The sequence below is a fragment of the Parus major genome, chromosome 2 (genome assembly GCF_001522545.3).
Source record: "Parus major isolate Abel chromosome 2, Parus_major1.1, whole genome shotgun sequence".
In the NCBI taxonomy this organism is placed as follows: Eukaryota; Metazoa; Chordata; class Aves; order Passeriformes; family Paridae; genus Parus; species Parus major.
Window position 1 is genome coordinate 108,070,479 of NC_031769.1, and position 16,375 is coordinate 108,086,853.

At 40.6% G+C, this 16,375-nt stretch overlaps 1 protein-coding gene across 4 annotated transcripts; it reads left to right on the forward strand.

The window, feature by feature from the left end:
- The first annotated feature begins 56 nt into the window (after positions 1-56).
- RNF138 (ring finger protein 138) lies at positions 57-11,987 on the forward strand. 4 transcript variants are annotated; one of them, XM_015619903.3, is made up of 7 exons: positions 57-427; positions 1,310-1,475; positions 2,975-3,090; positions 6,307-6,372; positions 6,860-6,965; positions 7,776-7,849; positions 9,197-11,987. In XM_015619903.3, exons 1-6 carry the CDS (start codon positions 315-317, stop codon positions 7,812-7,814), a joined length of 606 nt encoding a protein of 201 aa, XP_015475389.1. In that variant the 5' UTR covers positions 57-314; the 3' UTR covers positions 7,815-7,849; positions 9,197-11,987. The 4 variants fall into 4 exon arrangements, with proteins under 4 accessions (XP_015475389.1, XP_015475388.1, XP_015475386.1 ...); XM_015619902.3 differs by having other exon boundaries at positions 60-427; positions 6,304-6,372; XM_015619900.3 differs by having other exon boundaries at positions 68-427; positions 7,742-7,849; positions 9,197-9,366.
- Positions 11,988-16,375: the final 4,388 nt, after the last annotated feature.

The window sequence follows — 16,375 nt, forward strand, 5'->3', positions numbered from 1 at the left end:
GCCGCCGGGAGCGCGGCCGGAGCTGCCGGGTCCCTCCTCTCCGGGCAGCGCCAGGTAGAGCGCGGGGCGGGGTTCGCCGCGGGCCGGGCGGGAGGAGCCGCGAGGGGCGGCAGGCGGAGCCCCGGCCGGGCTCGTTCCGCTGCCCTGCCGCAGCCCGGCCCGGATCCCACCCTGCGCCGGTACCCCCAGCCATCCACTCTCGGACCTCCGGCAGCGCCCCCCGGGAGCGAAGCGGGGCCGGGCTCTCCTCTGCCTGCCAGGGCGGGGCTTGTTCGTCGTCCCCGGTCCTGGCGGAGAGGCCCTTACGTGTTGCCATGGCCGAGGGGGCCGCGGCGGCCCCGGCGTGCTTCAGCGAGGATGATTTTTACTGCCCGGTGTGCCAGGAGGTGTTCAAAACGCCCGTGAGGACCGCCAACTGCCAGCACGTGTGGGTATCCCGACCCCCCGCCCCTTCCCAAGCCTTTTCCTCGCCTCCTCCGGCTCTCCGCCTTGTGATCCTCGGCTCCCCCCGCTCCCGGCGCACGGACCCTCGGCCTGGAGCCGCTGGCGGTGAGGATGCGAGCCCAGTGCCGCCCAAGCCTCCCCTCGCCTCTTTCTTTTGTAGCCGACGAGGACCGGTCATTTAGGAGAAGCCCCCCCCGCCTCCCCGGGTGTCTGGTCGGCGGTGGGGGAGTTTCGCTGTGCTGTCTGAGCTAACTCGCGGTTTTTAACTTCGTGGTTTTCCCCGTTCCTTTTCGAACAAGGACGGTAGTGTGAGTTGTTCTCTCTTTTCAGCTCATCTATTCAGCATTTTTTTTTCCAGAGGGACGTTTGATTACAACGTGCCACTTTGTAGAAAAGCAAAATAGCTTTGGCAGCTGGTGCGTAAGGGAAGAGAGCTGCAAAAGCTGGTGAGCTGAGGTCTCTGGAAACGCGTGCTGAATGAAGCTTTGCAGTGGTCTTGGCTCTGCTTAAGCACAATAAACAGAAGTTACTTTGATAAGATTATCGAAAATCACGTGCTTGCTGCACCATTTAATGTCTCATTAGTGATCAATCTGGTGTGCAGCTCGGTAGTACTAGTCAATAAATAAGAAGAGTTTTACCTAGAGTGCATTGCCAAGCTCCCCTGATTTCCATGTACTTCATCGTAAGCACCATTATTTCATATTTATTTTAAATACCAAACTTTGTATTTGGCAAACTATTACTCTGATACCTCTCTTTGCCCCCCCCCCCCCCCCCAACAATCATCCATCTCTCTTCAAGGACAAAGTATGTAACTCTGTATATTTTGCTAACCTGTATTTGTGGTAACTTTTCAATTTAGGTTTTGCAGGAAGTGCTTCTTGACAGCTATAAGAGAAAGTGGAACACATTGTCCTCTCTGCCGGGGGAGCGTGACTAAAAAAGAAAGAACATATCCCAAAAGGGCTCTAGATGTTGAAAACAGTATGAAGAAAGCTTCTGGGGGCTGTAGATGCTGTGAGAAGCAGGTAGAGTAAAACTTTAAAAAAAGTTGAATAATTTTTTTGTGTTTTTCTCTGGACACACCTTTACTGTGTGTCATTCTCCTCTTGGAGCTGAAGAGCCTATAGCAGTTTGAACTTAGCTTTGTATGGCTTGTGTGTATACTGGGCATGCAGTGCCTGCTAGCTGTACCTAACATGTATAAACTGAAAGAGCGTCTTGAATTTGTCAATAAAGGCATTTTAAGTGGAGTGCCAGTTTTTCCCTAAAAAGATGGGAAAAAAAAGGTATAGCTATAAAACTGGCAAAAGGAAAGTTAAGGAGCTGAACATGAAAATTGCAGATATATGGAAAACCTCAGAAACTCTCAGTATGGAAATGCAACTGCTTTTAGCTGCCACAAAATTTAATTTAAAACCAAAAAAATGTGAGTTGATTAGTTGCAGTGCCCACATGATCAATCATATGTGATTTCCTCCTTCCCCATCAGTCCTTTTACTTTCCTTTCCCCTTAAAAGGATTCATTATGTTTGGAACACTGGGTGAAATCTTGACCCTCACTTGAAACCAAGAGTAATGTCTCTTTTGCTATAAACAGATTCAGGATTTCAGCCACACTTTTTGTTTATAACAAAATGCATCAAATCCAGGTAGTCTTTATGTTGGTTTCATTTCACCTGGGACTTCTGCCAATGTGAAGATCAGACTAATGGAATCATCAGCTGCTTGCATTGTTCCACATGATTCATTGGGATGAAAAGTGGGGGGAAAGAAACTGATAGCAAGTTGGTAAATGGGAAGGAAGAACCAAACAGAATAACTTGAATGGAATTTAGGTACAGGCATGTGAGATACAATCTTGTTAAGCCTCTAGACCTGTGAGCACCTTCTGACAGTGCTGTTGGACCTGGAATTCAGATTTAGGGCCTGTCCAACACAGTTGTCTTCTGACAAATCTAAGCAACTCGTTCTCTTAATTTGAATTAAAGGTCAATAGGCGGCCTTAAGCTGGTGATCATTCACCTGTTTTTTTTCCCTCCCCTGCCACTGAGTAAAGGAACACACCTAATGCAAAAAGAAAATGTTCCTCTGCATGAGGTAACAGCAGGCCAGAGAAGACTGAAGGAGCAGTGGTGCTTATCCCATCCTCACAGCCACTCTGTTATAGCTCATCACCTATTGATCCTGGATCTGAGATGTGTAGTTCCAGTGACTTTTTTTTCAGTTGAATGGTGTTTGCTTGCATCTTTCATCCCTGAGAGCTCTCAGATGTCCAGCAGTTTGAGTGGCAGTGTTCTCCAGTCTCACAGAGTGACACTGGCTCTGAGGAGAGAGGAATCGGAGATGTCGTGTTGGTGAAGAAAGTATTCATGCTCTGAAGGGAGACACAAATTCTGGTTTCTGCTGCCAATAAGGTCTAAATAATTCCTGGATGCATTGCTTTCTGTTGGCAGAATTATCTCTTCCTTCTATCTATCCCTGGATTGCTTAATATGATTTGAATAACTTGGCATTTTATTTTCAGGTTAGATTTTCATGGATGAGACAGCATTATAAAACGTGTAAGAAGTATCAGGATGAATATGGTGTTTCTTCAATTATTCCAAACTTACAGATTTCCCAAGATGCAACAGGGAACAGGTAATCAGGGTGTTCTGTGTGTAGCTGTGCATCTTCTTTCCCCACCCCTCACCCCATGGAGAGTACTTTTTTCCAGGCCATTCCTTCTATTTGCATTAATTAATAATATTTCGTGATTCAAAATATGAGTTTTTCCAGGTATTTTTCTCTATTCTTAGCAGACAGAAGAAAACCTTTCTGCATGATGGCTTTGAAATGTCTTCTAGAGACTCTCCTAAGAAGTATTTAATATTTGTAGCTTGTTTTCCTTACCTTGACAGCATTTGGGCAGCTTGCTTTGTAACATATTTCATAATATTTACCTCTGGAGAAGTTCCTGTCTATTTTTATTCCCCCTCCCCTTTCCTAAGTTTGTTTTAGTGGGTATCCTGTTTCAAAACATTATTGTGCAAGCTTTTGCTTTCTGATTGAATTTATTTTGAACAGATCCCTTATGACATACATAAGGAACTCCAGTGTGCTACACACTGTAAAATCAAATGACACTTGCCATTTGTTTTCAGGCAGTAAAGCTAATCTTTTTTATTCATAAATTCTCACTGATGGTAGGGGTTGGGGATTTTTGGTTATTTTTGAAAAGCTTTTTATGTGTTCATTTCACAGAGCTTTATTATATATATTCCATCCTTTTTTTTTTTTCCCATTGATTTTCTATTTTTAGCAGTCTGTTGGCTTTCAACAAATCAGTCTATTGAAAGCTGAAGCTGTAACTGGAATTAGCTGTAGCAATGTTTCACCAAAGTGTCTGCATATTCTGATATCACTGTTTATACCGTTTGCCACAGTAGAATACCTGTGATTATAATATCACATAAGTATAAAAAAATTTACCATTACCATATTTATGACTTTAAATATTCATGTTCTTAGCATGTCTGTACAGTTTCTTCTGGCTTAGCTAGAGGTGTATATATGGTTAAATTTACTTTTAAAATGTTCTTCTGCTTTACTCTTCCTTTAGGGAAAAAGTTTGTTTTATGATCAGCTTAAGAAAACTTACCTTGCTATAGTTGAAAGTTGCAAACCATTTGTGTGACTATGTGGCAGTTAAAGGCCTATTTACCCCTTCCTAAGCCAAAATAATTTAGAAAGTGTTACCTGTCTTACATTCATATAGTTCATAATGCTTTTTGAGCTACTTGGCTGTCACTGGCATTGCCAGTCTTGTTGACTAAATGTTTGTTGTGTTATATGCCGCTTTCCTGTGAAGTTGTGTAGTATGCCACCAAGCATCACTGTGGTAATTAAATTGTGCAGAGAGGTCCCAGTTGACTAGAAATCAGCAAATGTAATGTCCATCTATGCGAAGGATCAGGATGATCCAGGGAACTACAGACTTGTCAGACTGACAGGTGTCAGTCTCATACTTTGGTGTATAAGGGGAAGTAATGGAGCGGATCATCCTGAGTACCATCATGTGGCATGTGCAGGACTACCCAGGAATCAGGCCCAGCCAACATGGGTTTACAAAAGTCAGGTCCTGGCTGACCAACCTGACCTCCTTCTATGACAAAGTGACCCACTTAGGGTCACTTTGAGGGGCTAACTGTGGATGCTGTCTATCTAGACTTCAGGAAAACATTTGACACAGTCCCACTGTACTCTTCTGGAGAAGCTGGCAGGCTATGGCTTGGACAGGTGTGCTCTTCACTGGGTGAAAAAACTGTCTGGATGGCCAGGCCCAGAGACAGTTGGTGAATGTAGTTACATCCAGTTGGCCCCTGGTCACTAGTGGTGTTTCCCAGGGTTCAGTTTGGGGCCACTCCTATTTAACACCTTTATTGTTGATTTGGATGAGGGGATTGAGTGCTCCCTCCGCGAGTTTGCAGATGACAGCAAGTTGGGTGGAAGTGTTTGTCGTTCCGATTGGTAACGGCCGGAAAGAACGACACAGACTCTCAAGGGAGTCAGAACAAGAGGATCCTTTAGTTTATTGCTTGCAGGCCTGCTTTATAGACAGATACGTGGAAAGTACAGAAAGGAAACTCTTATTGGTTAGTAAACTGCTACATTACCATCATTGGTCAGTGGGGCTCACCACCCCCCTGACTTTCTCCTGCAAGGAAAACAAGGAACACATAACACCTGCAAGGCTGTTTTGTGTTCCTGAGGATTGTTTTAATTCCTTCTCATGTTTTTCCCAGACTACTTTCTCAGGCAAGCCTGAGGATTTAGCATCCATAAGTGTTGATCTGCTGGAGAGCAGGAAGGTTCTGCAGAGGGATCTGGACAGGCTGGATCAATGGCCTGAGGCCAGTGGTGTGAGGTTCAACAAGGCCAAATGTCAGGTCTCACAGTTTGGTCACAACTCCAGACAGCACTGGCTTCACAGGCTGTGGGGAAGAGTGGCTGGAAAGTGCCCCAATGGAAAAGGACCAGAAGGTGCTGGTTGACAGTTTAAGCCACAATCTCACAGTGTGACCAGGTGGCATCCTGGCCTGCATCAGGAGTAGTGTGGCCAGCAGGACCAGGGCAGTGATGGTCCCCCATAACTCAGCACCAGTCAGGCCATACGTCAAATCCTGTGTTCAGTTCTGGGCCACTGAATCCAAGGAGGACATTGAGGTGCTGGAGCGATTTCAGAGAAGGGCAGTGGAGCTGGAGAAGGGTCTGGAGCACAAGTCCTATGGTGGGCAGCTGAGGGAGCTGGGGTTGTTTATCCTGGAGAAAAGGAAGCTCAAGGAAGACCTCATTGCTGCAGTTAGTTGAGACGAGGTTGTAGTGAGGGGAGGGTCAGTTTCTTCTGCCATGTCTTGAAGTAAAAGAACGAGGTGAAATGGCCTTAAGTTGCACCAGGGAAGGTTCAGATTAGATAGCAGAAAGTTTTTGGTTTTTTTTACAGAGAGCATGGTCAGGCATTGGAATAAATTGCCCAGGGTGATGGTGGAGTCACCATCTCTGGAATTGTTCAAGAGGTGTCTGGATGTGGCACTTGGGGATATGATTTAGGGGTGATAATGGTGGTACTGGGTTGACAGTTGGACAGATGATCTTGAAGGTTTCTTTCAGCCATGGTGATTCTGAAAATACTGAGACATACCTTGATCCAAAGGAAAAGTTGTGAGGGTTAGGATATGTGCCATTGTAGCTTGCCTTGAAATTCATGGGACTTAATCCATACTTCCCCCTACTTCTGTTCCTGTTAAACATTTAAAATGTTGATAGTTGAGTAAAATAATCTCAAGTTTCATTGTTTCTTTTCTTAATTTCAAGTAGCAGGAGTGATATGATATCTGATACTGGCGAGATGGCTAATAATCAAATACTTCAAGGAGAAACAAGGTAGGTTGCTTACTTGTCTATATTTGTTATTAAAATAGATTCTGATAGTAACAGTGCTAACTTCTGCTAATGGAAAAACTAAAACACAAAAATCCCCCACAAAACCAGCAGGAGCTATATTTATAGTCCTGTAGTTTCTTGTACACTTCTATCTATTTCTTAGAATTTGGATATTTCAGTACTTTGTTGAAGGATGGACTAAAAGCTGTTACAAGAAAGCAAAACCAGGGTGTAGCTGCAGTGGGAACAAAAGAAACCAAGTCTCAGAAGAGTGCATTTAGGCATACCAATTATAAATGTACTTCAAAATTGCAGTTTGGTAGTAGCACTGGGACGCCTTTAGATCTGCTAATATGTCAGTAGGGGTGGGGGGGGGTTTCTGTTGTTACCAAAGCAAGGGAAAACAATGATAGCTTCATTTGTATGCTTGCTTAACACTACTTCTGAAACTCTTTTCTGTTAAATACTATTGTGTTTCTGTTTACAGTGGACACCCAACCTTCAAATGCCCCCTGTGTCAGGAAGCCAATTTTACTAGACAGCGCTTGCTGGATCACTGTAATAATAGACATCTTTATCAGATCGTTCCTGTGGTAAGTGGAGTTGCTTATGTATGTTTTTTAAGCTACTTTCATTGTAATTATGTGGACAACTTTAACTGTGCTAGTCTATATCTGTAACAATCACTGTGGTTTGAGAAAGACAGACAATACACTTCATGGAGTGCATTTAAATTGAGGAGTGACTTTGATGTGAGAACGTTTCATGTCCAGCCTGCTGGTTCTAAGGCATTTCTGACTTAGCTGTGTTATTTATCTTGATCTGAAACAGGCTTAGTTTTTGAGCCTGATGCTTAACTCTTCTTTATTTAGTAGTTCAAATCTGTTTCTGTAGAATCCCATTTGTAACGTAACTACTGTTTCATATGAAGCCTACAGCCACTTGAAAAGTAATCCAAAGTAACTAGAGAGTCTGAAAGAGAAAAACCTGTTTGATTTTCTATTATTTCATCTGTACAGTGTGTTATTTTTTCTTTTGATTTACTTGATCATCTCAGTTGTATGAAAAATCTCCTAAACAATAAGTAGGATGCAGTAGTCACTTTTCTAAATTAACTCAGACAGGTATGATAATCTTCCACTCGTAAGAAAAACATTTTAGAAATTGACCAAGTTGAAATGTAATTTTTGAGTGTTACACAATTGAGGAAAAGCATACTTAGCAGTATGATTTGATATTCATGTCTTACTGTATTTTGGTAGTGGATGAGTAATAGACTAGTTATTCCTGTAGAACACGTCTTTAATGCATTCTGTATTGCCAATAACTTTTTTTCATTCTGTTTCTTCCCTTCCCACTCCAAATTCAGATCTGTCCTATTTGTGTATCTCTTCCTTGGGCAGATACTAACCAGGTTACTAGAAATCTTGTTAGCCATCTAAATCTAAGACATCGATTTGACTACGGAGAATTTGTGGTAAGCTTTTTCTTCTTTGATGTGTGGAGGAAAAAATGTTAATTTTTTTTCTAAAAAATCAAAATACCAAATAAAAATTTTATACTTAACATATACAAAAGTACATGTACAACTCTGGACATGCTGTGTTCCTGTTCTGTATGGAAGTCAGAAGCAGACCTGTCTGTTCTTAAACTTTGTTATCAACGTGAAGTGCTACTGGGAATAGGTGTTGTCAGTAGTTAAACAGCTCCAAGCTGAGTTAAGTCTTTGGCTTAATGTTCTCAGTCTGATCTATTTATTGCTTTTACTCTGTTTATTAGAACAGTTTATTACTGCTGTTTCTGGGGGAAATGAAATAGATGCCAGTCTGTTTTATGGACATTGTTGACCTTTTATTGCAGAAATTGTGAAAATATATTCTCAGGACTCAGTGTGCGGCTTGACTAGCTGGTATTGCTGCTACAACTGCTCTTCCTGTTTGTTGTGAGAGAGACTGAAAAAGAGATGTGTCACTTAATCAGTTTAGGCTGCCTCTTTTCAGGCTCTCTTTGAGTAAATGACCTTGAAGTAGGTGCAGAACTGTATACACAGATGTAGTCAGTGTCTGATTCATAAGTCAAGCCAACCATTTGGGTTCTGCATGTGGGATCAGGGAGCTGGAAAGTTTGTGGCTTTTTCTACAGAGTCTGACAGGCTTTGAGGTGTGCAACAGGCAGCCTCACTGGGTCAGGATGGCAAAGATGATGTATCTTGTCCTTTGAGTTAACTGTGATAAAGGCCTGAAGAGCTAGGGTTTGACAGAGGAGATTGGATTCTTCACCATGAGTGCATGTTTGAGGACCTAAAACTGGGGAAACTGCCAGAGTTGTACTTAAGAGATTCATTACTCTGGCATATTAAGAACCTGGAGAATATTTCTGCAAAAAGTAGCAGACTTTTTGTGTTCTGTGTTTGCTTTCTCATTTTAAGCAGTGTATTCACAACAATCTCTGATTGGTATTGTCTGGGGATGCTATTTTGTTTTTATTAATGGAGGAAGTTTTGGCTAGTTAGAAGCCCTGTTAAAAGAATTGCGTGACACAGTCAGCTTTCCTGAGCTGGCTGTTTCATAATGTAATTGAGACAGGGAAAGGAGATGGACCCTTCTGCTTAATGAGTCTTGTCCCACTCAACTGATTCTTCTCCTGTCTCATGTGTCTCTTGGTACTTGGTTCAATAAAAGATTCTGTGCAATATAAACAATCATATAGTAGCTTGAAGATAAAGAGTGTTTGTTTAGGTGCCATTAATTGATGAAGATTAAACTAATGACCATGCCATATCTTGGATATTTGTCCATTTTGATGATGTTTTCATTTTGTTTAGAATCTTCAGCTTGATGAAGAAGCCCAATACCAAAATGCAGTTCAAGAATCCTGTCATGTGAACTTTTAAAGTAGAGCCCCCTTCATCTTCATACTGATTATCTGCGAGAAAAATTACTTTATTCTGTTGGTGATCCAAAGGGTATATTAATAAAAATTGTTCAGTAACCACTTTTCGAGCTAAGCTTCTTTTCACGCTCATAAAGACTTCTGATAAATGATTTTATTGAAACTCAGCCTTGACATCTTGACTTGAGTTCTGCCCCTGTGGAATTAGGGACATTTTTGGAACTTCTCACTCTTGTCTTGATTTTCTCTAACTTTTACTACTCTTATTAATTACATGTTCATATGATTAATGTAGGATGTTTTAATTCACCAAAACCAACTTTGAAAGTATCTCTAGAAAGACATGTAGTGATGCTCTGTTGGGGTTCTTCAAGTTCAGCTGTCTTCTAAGGTGTCTTACAAGATGATAATTTAATTTTTTTTCTCTTCCTGCTGAGGACAGGCATTTGTCCTTCCAAGAACTAATTTTATTTTGATGTTGTGATTTGTTTTTTACTATTCCTATGTGACTGAAAATAACATCTTAAAATATTAAAATATTTCTTTTCTATAGATCAACAATGCAGAGCAGGGCTTTTTTCACCTTTCATTGAGAAAGAATGATGCCATTGCCTAGGAATAACTAAATTTGTTTTTTCCTCTTTGGGAATAACTAAAATAGGATGCTTGCTTACTAATGTGATGAGTGAAGAGTATTCTCTGTACTCCTAACTCCTAAGGAAGATTACATATTTTCTGAGCAAGTCAAGATGACGTGCAAAAAGGTATACTTTTTTGGCCTATGCCTGTGACAAGATTTTACTGGAGCTTTTTAAGAACTTGTGGTCTTGCATTTGAAAGTTAAGTTTTGGTCTGTCCTGTCTTTCATGGAAGGCAACAACTAAACTGGCTTCACACCTACCCAAACTTTTATTTTTGTAAAGCTGTTTAAAAACTGTACATCTCCTGCATCCAAAGGTTTCTAAAAGCAGTTAATGAGAAAGAAACTTACTCTAAAATAGTTACCAACATATTTTAACAGTTCCTGTTCCAGATTTCCACCTTCCCAACAAGAGCATTGTTAAAATTGGAGAAAATAGTAATAATGCAATTTTGAATCTAAATGGAAAATCCATTTGTAAAAACTTTGAAGATCTTTTATATAATGCTAAAAGGGAGAAGGGGAAAGAAGGCTGCACAGCATACTTTTCAAAATTTTAAATAGTGTTCTGAACATACAGCTGTTAGGACTGACTGCATTCTGTTTCCATTACCCATTATCAAGCTATCATTATTAATGAGCATTGCTTATGTGGTGGAAAACACCCCCAGTAATTTTCTTAGTCTAGATGGTAATTTATATGTAGTAATATCAGTTGTGCAGCCAAAGTACAGTCTGCTTCTCGTGCCCTGCCTCCCTGTTACTCTCCAAATAGAGGTTTTGATTCTTTAAATGCTGAGGTATTTCATATTCCAAAACTGGAATTTGAAAGGTTGAACTGCCTCAGTTTACAATGTAATATGTTTCAGAACTGCAAGTTCTAATTTATTGAGTGTTGTAACTAACCCACTATACATTTTAGCTTTACTTTTCTATCTTAATTTTTTTATGAGAGTAAAACATTATTGAAGGCATTGCTGGCTAAAATTCAGAGCAAATTGTCTATTTCAAAAAACTTCTCTGAAGGTTATATCCTTTTATAACAACATTTTTTGCATTTTTTACCATCTCACTACAGTATTTTGACAGCAGACCACACTTGGAACTTGTATTCCAGTTCCTTATTTGCCCCCATACACGTCTGTGTATTCTCACTTGTCTGTCAGCTCTAGTGCATGTGCAACCACATACTGATTTGGAGTGGTTCACTGAGCCAACAAAAAAAAGATTCAGATTTTTAATTTTGCTCTGTAAAGCCAACTATGAAACAGTGCCCTTAAACGTCAAGGTACCTGATGCTGAAGTTTTACCTTTTTAAAATAAAAACACATACTATGGTGATTTATTACTGCATATGTTTCCCAAGGAGTTTAACAGTTACATATAAGTTTAGCTAACTTTTTTAGATTCAATAAAATGTTTATATGATCTGGCAATAAATGCCTACAGCCAATACAGATTCTGAATGCCTCATGGACACTGGAACTAGTTATTTCTATTACTTGAATATATCTTTGGGAATTGCAAATGGAATGACATCTGTTTTAAAACTCTGGGAAGCAATTTTTTCTATAGCAATAATTAGTTGTCACTTGATGAGCATTTTAGTCATGTTTAAATGTTGAGAGACTTGAATACACATTTTAAAGCAACAAATGTGTATTAATGCAATACAAAAAGAACTTCCAAAACATTTATCCTCTTTATTTAAAATTTGTATTGGCAGGTGCTGCCTTGCTTAAGATTTTGTACTTTTAATATTAAGAGATTGCATCCAATACATTCACTAGGTAAGCATTTAATGAAAATTAAACTATCTGAATATGTTGCTGCTGGTCATGATCTTTCTCACTGAAACTCAGACATGTGCAAAAAGCTGTGTATTTGTGATGGGGATGCCCAAAACATGAAATCTGTACTAGAAGATTGCTTCTTAACAATGTTTTCATGCTCCTGTTGCATTATGTATGGTTTCAGTACGTTATGTTTGAATTGTACCTTCTGGGTTTTTTCCTATTAAAGTATTTTATTTTCTATTTGTCTTTTTGTTGAATAATAAAGATGATCAGTTTCCTTGGTGCTACTTCTTCCTTTTCAGATGCTTTCTAAAACTTAAATATGTGATCAGTTGTATGTCTATACACTTTGAGTTTTTGGAATGGTGTGTATGCTGCTGGAATGATGAGTTGTGACTGGTGATGCATCTGTGAGCTGACAAGTTACGTTATATCATACCTTGGGTACTTCCTATCAGAAAAGATTATAGGGTGGCCCAGATCTACTTTGGGCATCATTTCTTGCTTTCATGTTTGTTTCTTGCTTTCCCATGTAATGTTAATAGAGAAATAACATCCTAAAAGGCCACAGAAAGAGGTATGTAACACCTGCGGTCATTAACAAGTCTTGTTATTTAAATGTAGATTTTCTGAGAAGATACAATACTTTTTTGAGAAAAAATGCAAGTAAACTTGGGCTGGTTGCAAGTTTTAACCAGGAAGGTGGTAGCTAGTTGATATATGCTTCTGCCCTCTGTTCTTGTGCTGAAGAAAACTGGTTATTTCTTGTGCTTTTGCATTCTAAGGACACACAGATGGTATTGCAGTAATAAAATTGACTTAATGTGTTACTTTAACAGACAGAAATGTAACAAAATTATGTAGATTTACTTTTTGTTAATTTATTCTTTCTAATCTAATTTTCTGATCTCTAAGTAAGCCTCTGTATCTTCTGAATCTCTTTATTAGCCCTTTGTTGGAGATTTCATTTGATTTGATTTTATTACAGCAATTCATATTTCACTACTTAAGAGAGAATGCATGTGATGTGTTTAATTCTCATTGGCAATATCTTGGTTATAAGATACTTGAGCTCTGTAAAATTGCCCTTTGTTCTCCAGTCTTAAGCTAGGGCCTTGGTCCCAGGGAGAGAGGGGTACTTTTGTTTGCACCCAGTTTATCTTCCAACAGGTAGTTGGAACTAGAAGGCTTTCTGTGTTTGGGAAACATTCCTGGGTCCCTCTTTTTTAGATTTGACTTTTAAGTCTGGTGAGATTTGAATGAGTGTCTGTGGTGACTCTCCTATAAAAGTGAATAGTGTACTTCTTATATCCTTTGTTTTATTCAGAAGCAGACACACCAGTTCCTGAGCACTGTTAGGGGATGGGACAGTGTTTACTACATGTGGTAAAGTGTGCATTTGTGAAATGACTACAGAACCTGGCATCTAAGGCTGCCTTACTGCAAGACAGAAGAGCTGCAAGAATATCTGACAAAGGCATCTTCAGGTTTCTTTTAGAATCAGAGAAACAACCAATGAAAGGGCACAAAAACTACATGGTCTGTTCTCCATGCAGTGTGCATTTGCTCCAGAAATCAGGTTTGTTTCCTGTTGTGGCTGTACTTGAAAACACGTTGGAGACAAAATCAAGGGTGTCTGCAATGAGAAGGCATTTCAATAATGTTAAAACTTCTACTTCCCAGGGAATTGCCAGACCTACTACTGTCAAGGCATGGGCTTTTTTTGTCTCATGGGTGGCGTAGGTCTATACAGTTTACTGTATTTCTCAGACTCTAGGTCTGCTTTGGGAAGGACCAGTTTTTACCTCTTCATTTTCCAGTTCTAACCAGCCTTATTTGTAACGTTTTTGTGGACATGCTCAGGAAAGAGCTAAGAAAGTGAATTTTACAATTACTACCTCACCACAAGTCACACTTAGGAAATTGAGGTCAAGGAGGGAGGGGGGAGTCATCACTGCCAAATGCATTCTGTGGAATAGCATTTAATTCTATCTCAAATCTGTGCCTTAAAGTACTCTGTATATATTTAGAGGCATTCCTCAGCTCTGTGAAGCTGTAGATTATTTGCCAGGTCTTAGAGACAGAATACTGTTATTATGACTTTCTTAATCTTATAAGGATGTGTAGTCACTGAGAAAAGTGCATCTCGCTGTTACTATACGTTCTTTCTCTACTGTTGTGTTTCTGTCACTCATTTTTTCATTGAATGGCTTGGGTTAGGATGAACTTGAAAGATAATCTCATACCAACCCCCTACCATGGGCAGGGGCACCTTCCACTGGGCTAGGTTGCTCAAAACCATCCAGCCTGGCCTTGAACATTCCAGGGCTGGGGCATCCACAGCTTTCTTGGGGAACCTGTTCCAGTGTCTCACCACCTGTTTTCCTCTACATGCATTTCCCTACAGCAGTTCTCATAAATATACACTATGTGTTTCCCTCCCACTCCATTTTCTCTCTTTTAAAGTAGTCAGCAATTAAACTGCTACAATTATATTACTTCGCTACTAATTATTGTTTCATATTCTGGATGTTTTATAAGCTCCTCTGGCTGTGCCCTTAATATGGGCCTGGTGTGGGCCGCAGGGGTGAATACAGTAACCAAGACGCTTAGCAGCAATAATTTCCAGAGTTCTCCAGTCATGTTTACTTCTGTGGCTAGAGGAGTTTATCTTTCTCGGAATGTGTTTGCACTTGGAAAGAATCTGAAAGTCTTAGCAGATAGATTTTATTGCTTTTAAACACATTTTAAGGCATTTACTTCGTTGTTTTCTGTAGGGGAAGGATCTGGTTTAGGATTGGAGAGATTAGGATCAGGTTGAAAATCAAAACCTTTTCTCAAAGCCTGGTTCTTTGATGGTAAATAGTGCCCTTTTTTGCCTGGAAAACCTTGTGTTAGGTTCTCTGGTTTTGCAGGTATGGACTGAAGAGTGTGGGATGTTTTTTTCTCCAAGGTAACTTCTGTGGCCCTACTGCAAGAGAAGGTGAGATTCACATACCACCTGAGTTGTCAGACTGATCAAACTTGAGTAGTTTCTTGTACGATTTTATTTTTTTGTCTTTCATAATTCAAGCCACCAGAGGGCACTGAATATTTTTGGGTACTCTCTAAATAAGTATTTAAGGGTGATAATAAGTAGTTGTACTCCGGAACACTATTAGATATGGAATTTCTCTCCTGATGTTTCATAAAATGCAATAAATCTTTAATGAATTTTGGGGGGATTAAGAGACTGGCTGGGGTAATTCCATTCTACAGAAAGAATACTTGCAACTTACTTTAAAACCTTAAAATTAGAGATTTACGTACGTTGCTTTATCACCTGTGGCAAATGAGCAGTTTCCCCCTGGACTCCACTCTGGGAAGGATGGAGTGCTCCCCTGTTCACGGGTGAGCATTAAATGTGACACGTACTTGCAGGAGCTCTCCTTGCCCAAGGGCGTTCTCCAGAGGCCTCTGGAGCTCGGGCGCTGTAGTGCAGGCGAGAGGCACACGGGGGCAGCTGGGGACTGATGCATTCTGTGACAGTGACAAGGGGTTCGAGCTCCTTCCTGGCTTCTCGTTTTGTGAGGCTGCACACATAGCATCGCCCTCGCTCATTCCATCTGCTGCGGAGCTGTGAGCGCTGCCAGGTGCCCCGTCCAGGTGCGCTGCGTTATCCCTTCTTAGCATTCACGACAGTCTGGGGTTGGGACAGCCCTCTGGGGTGGAGGAGCACTTGTAGCAGCTAAGGTTTACACTGCTTCAGCTGAGACTGAATTCTCCCTGGAATGTGCTTCTGCAGTGGAATGATAGTGGCCAGCCACAAGCACTTCAGTAGCTGCTCATCAGTGACAGTTCGTTTCACACCGTAATCTGATTGATATTTATCGTGAAATGTGTTTGTGTAAAAACATGTCAGACATGATTCAGCACCCTGGGAGAGGGAGGGAGGTGTAATCCCCTATGAGTTATTTAATTTATGAAGCATTGTTTTCTTACACATACAAGAAATGATGGTTAAAGTATGTCTGAAGTGGCAATGGGCAGGAATGTGTGTGATGAACCCAAGGTTCTGCCGTTTTGCTTTTTAACCTTATTTTTAATTTACCTGTAGCTAAGCAGGGTGAGGAAGCTGAAGGTTTGCTTCATTTTCTTGATAAATTCTTAATGAAAGCAAACATGCCTTGTTTGCTCCTCTGCAAACAGTTGGAACACTTGTATTAGATATCTAGTGTAATTTTCACTTTTTTACATTACATCCCACATGACACCTGCTGGGTTTGTAAACACTAGAGCTTCCTAACTTTAAATATTTAGGTGTTCAACTTGTAAGATTCTGGATTTGACTGAGGGTCTATTATCTTTCAGGTTTATCTGACAACTCTTATCTTCATTGCTGCTTTGCCTCATCAGCCAAGGAGATAACACTGCAACGGTATCCCTCTGTTTGGGAGATTAACTGAAAAAGTGAACTTAATTTGTGGAAGATAATGCAGGAAGCTTGAGACAGGGCAAGGGGCAATCCACTATCTGAGGGTAATAGACCATCTAAGTATCCTCCTGCTCTTTTCACATTTGAGCTGTAAGCACTGCTGTGAGTGGGACACATAATGTTCTGCAAACCAGCACTTTTCGTGTTATGTAATGAATCCATATCACTCAAAGCTGACACTGAAACTTGCCATCAGATAGG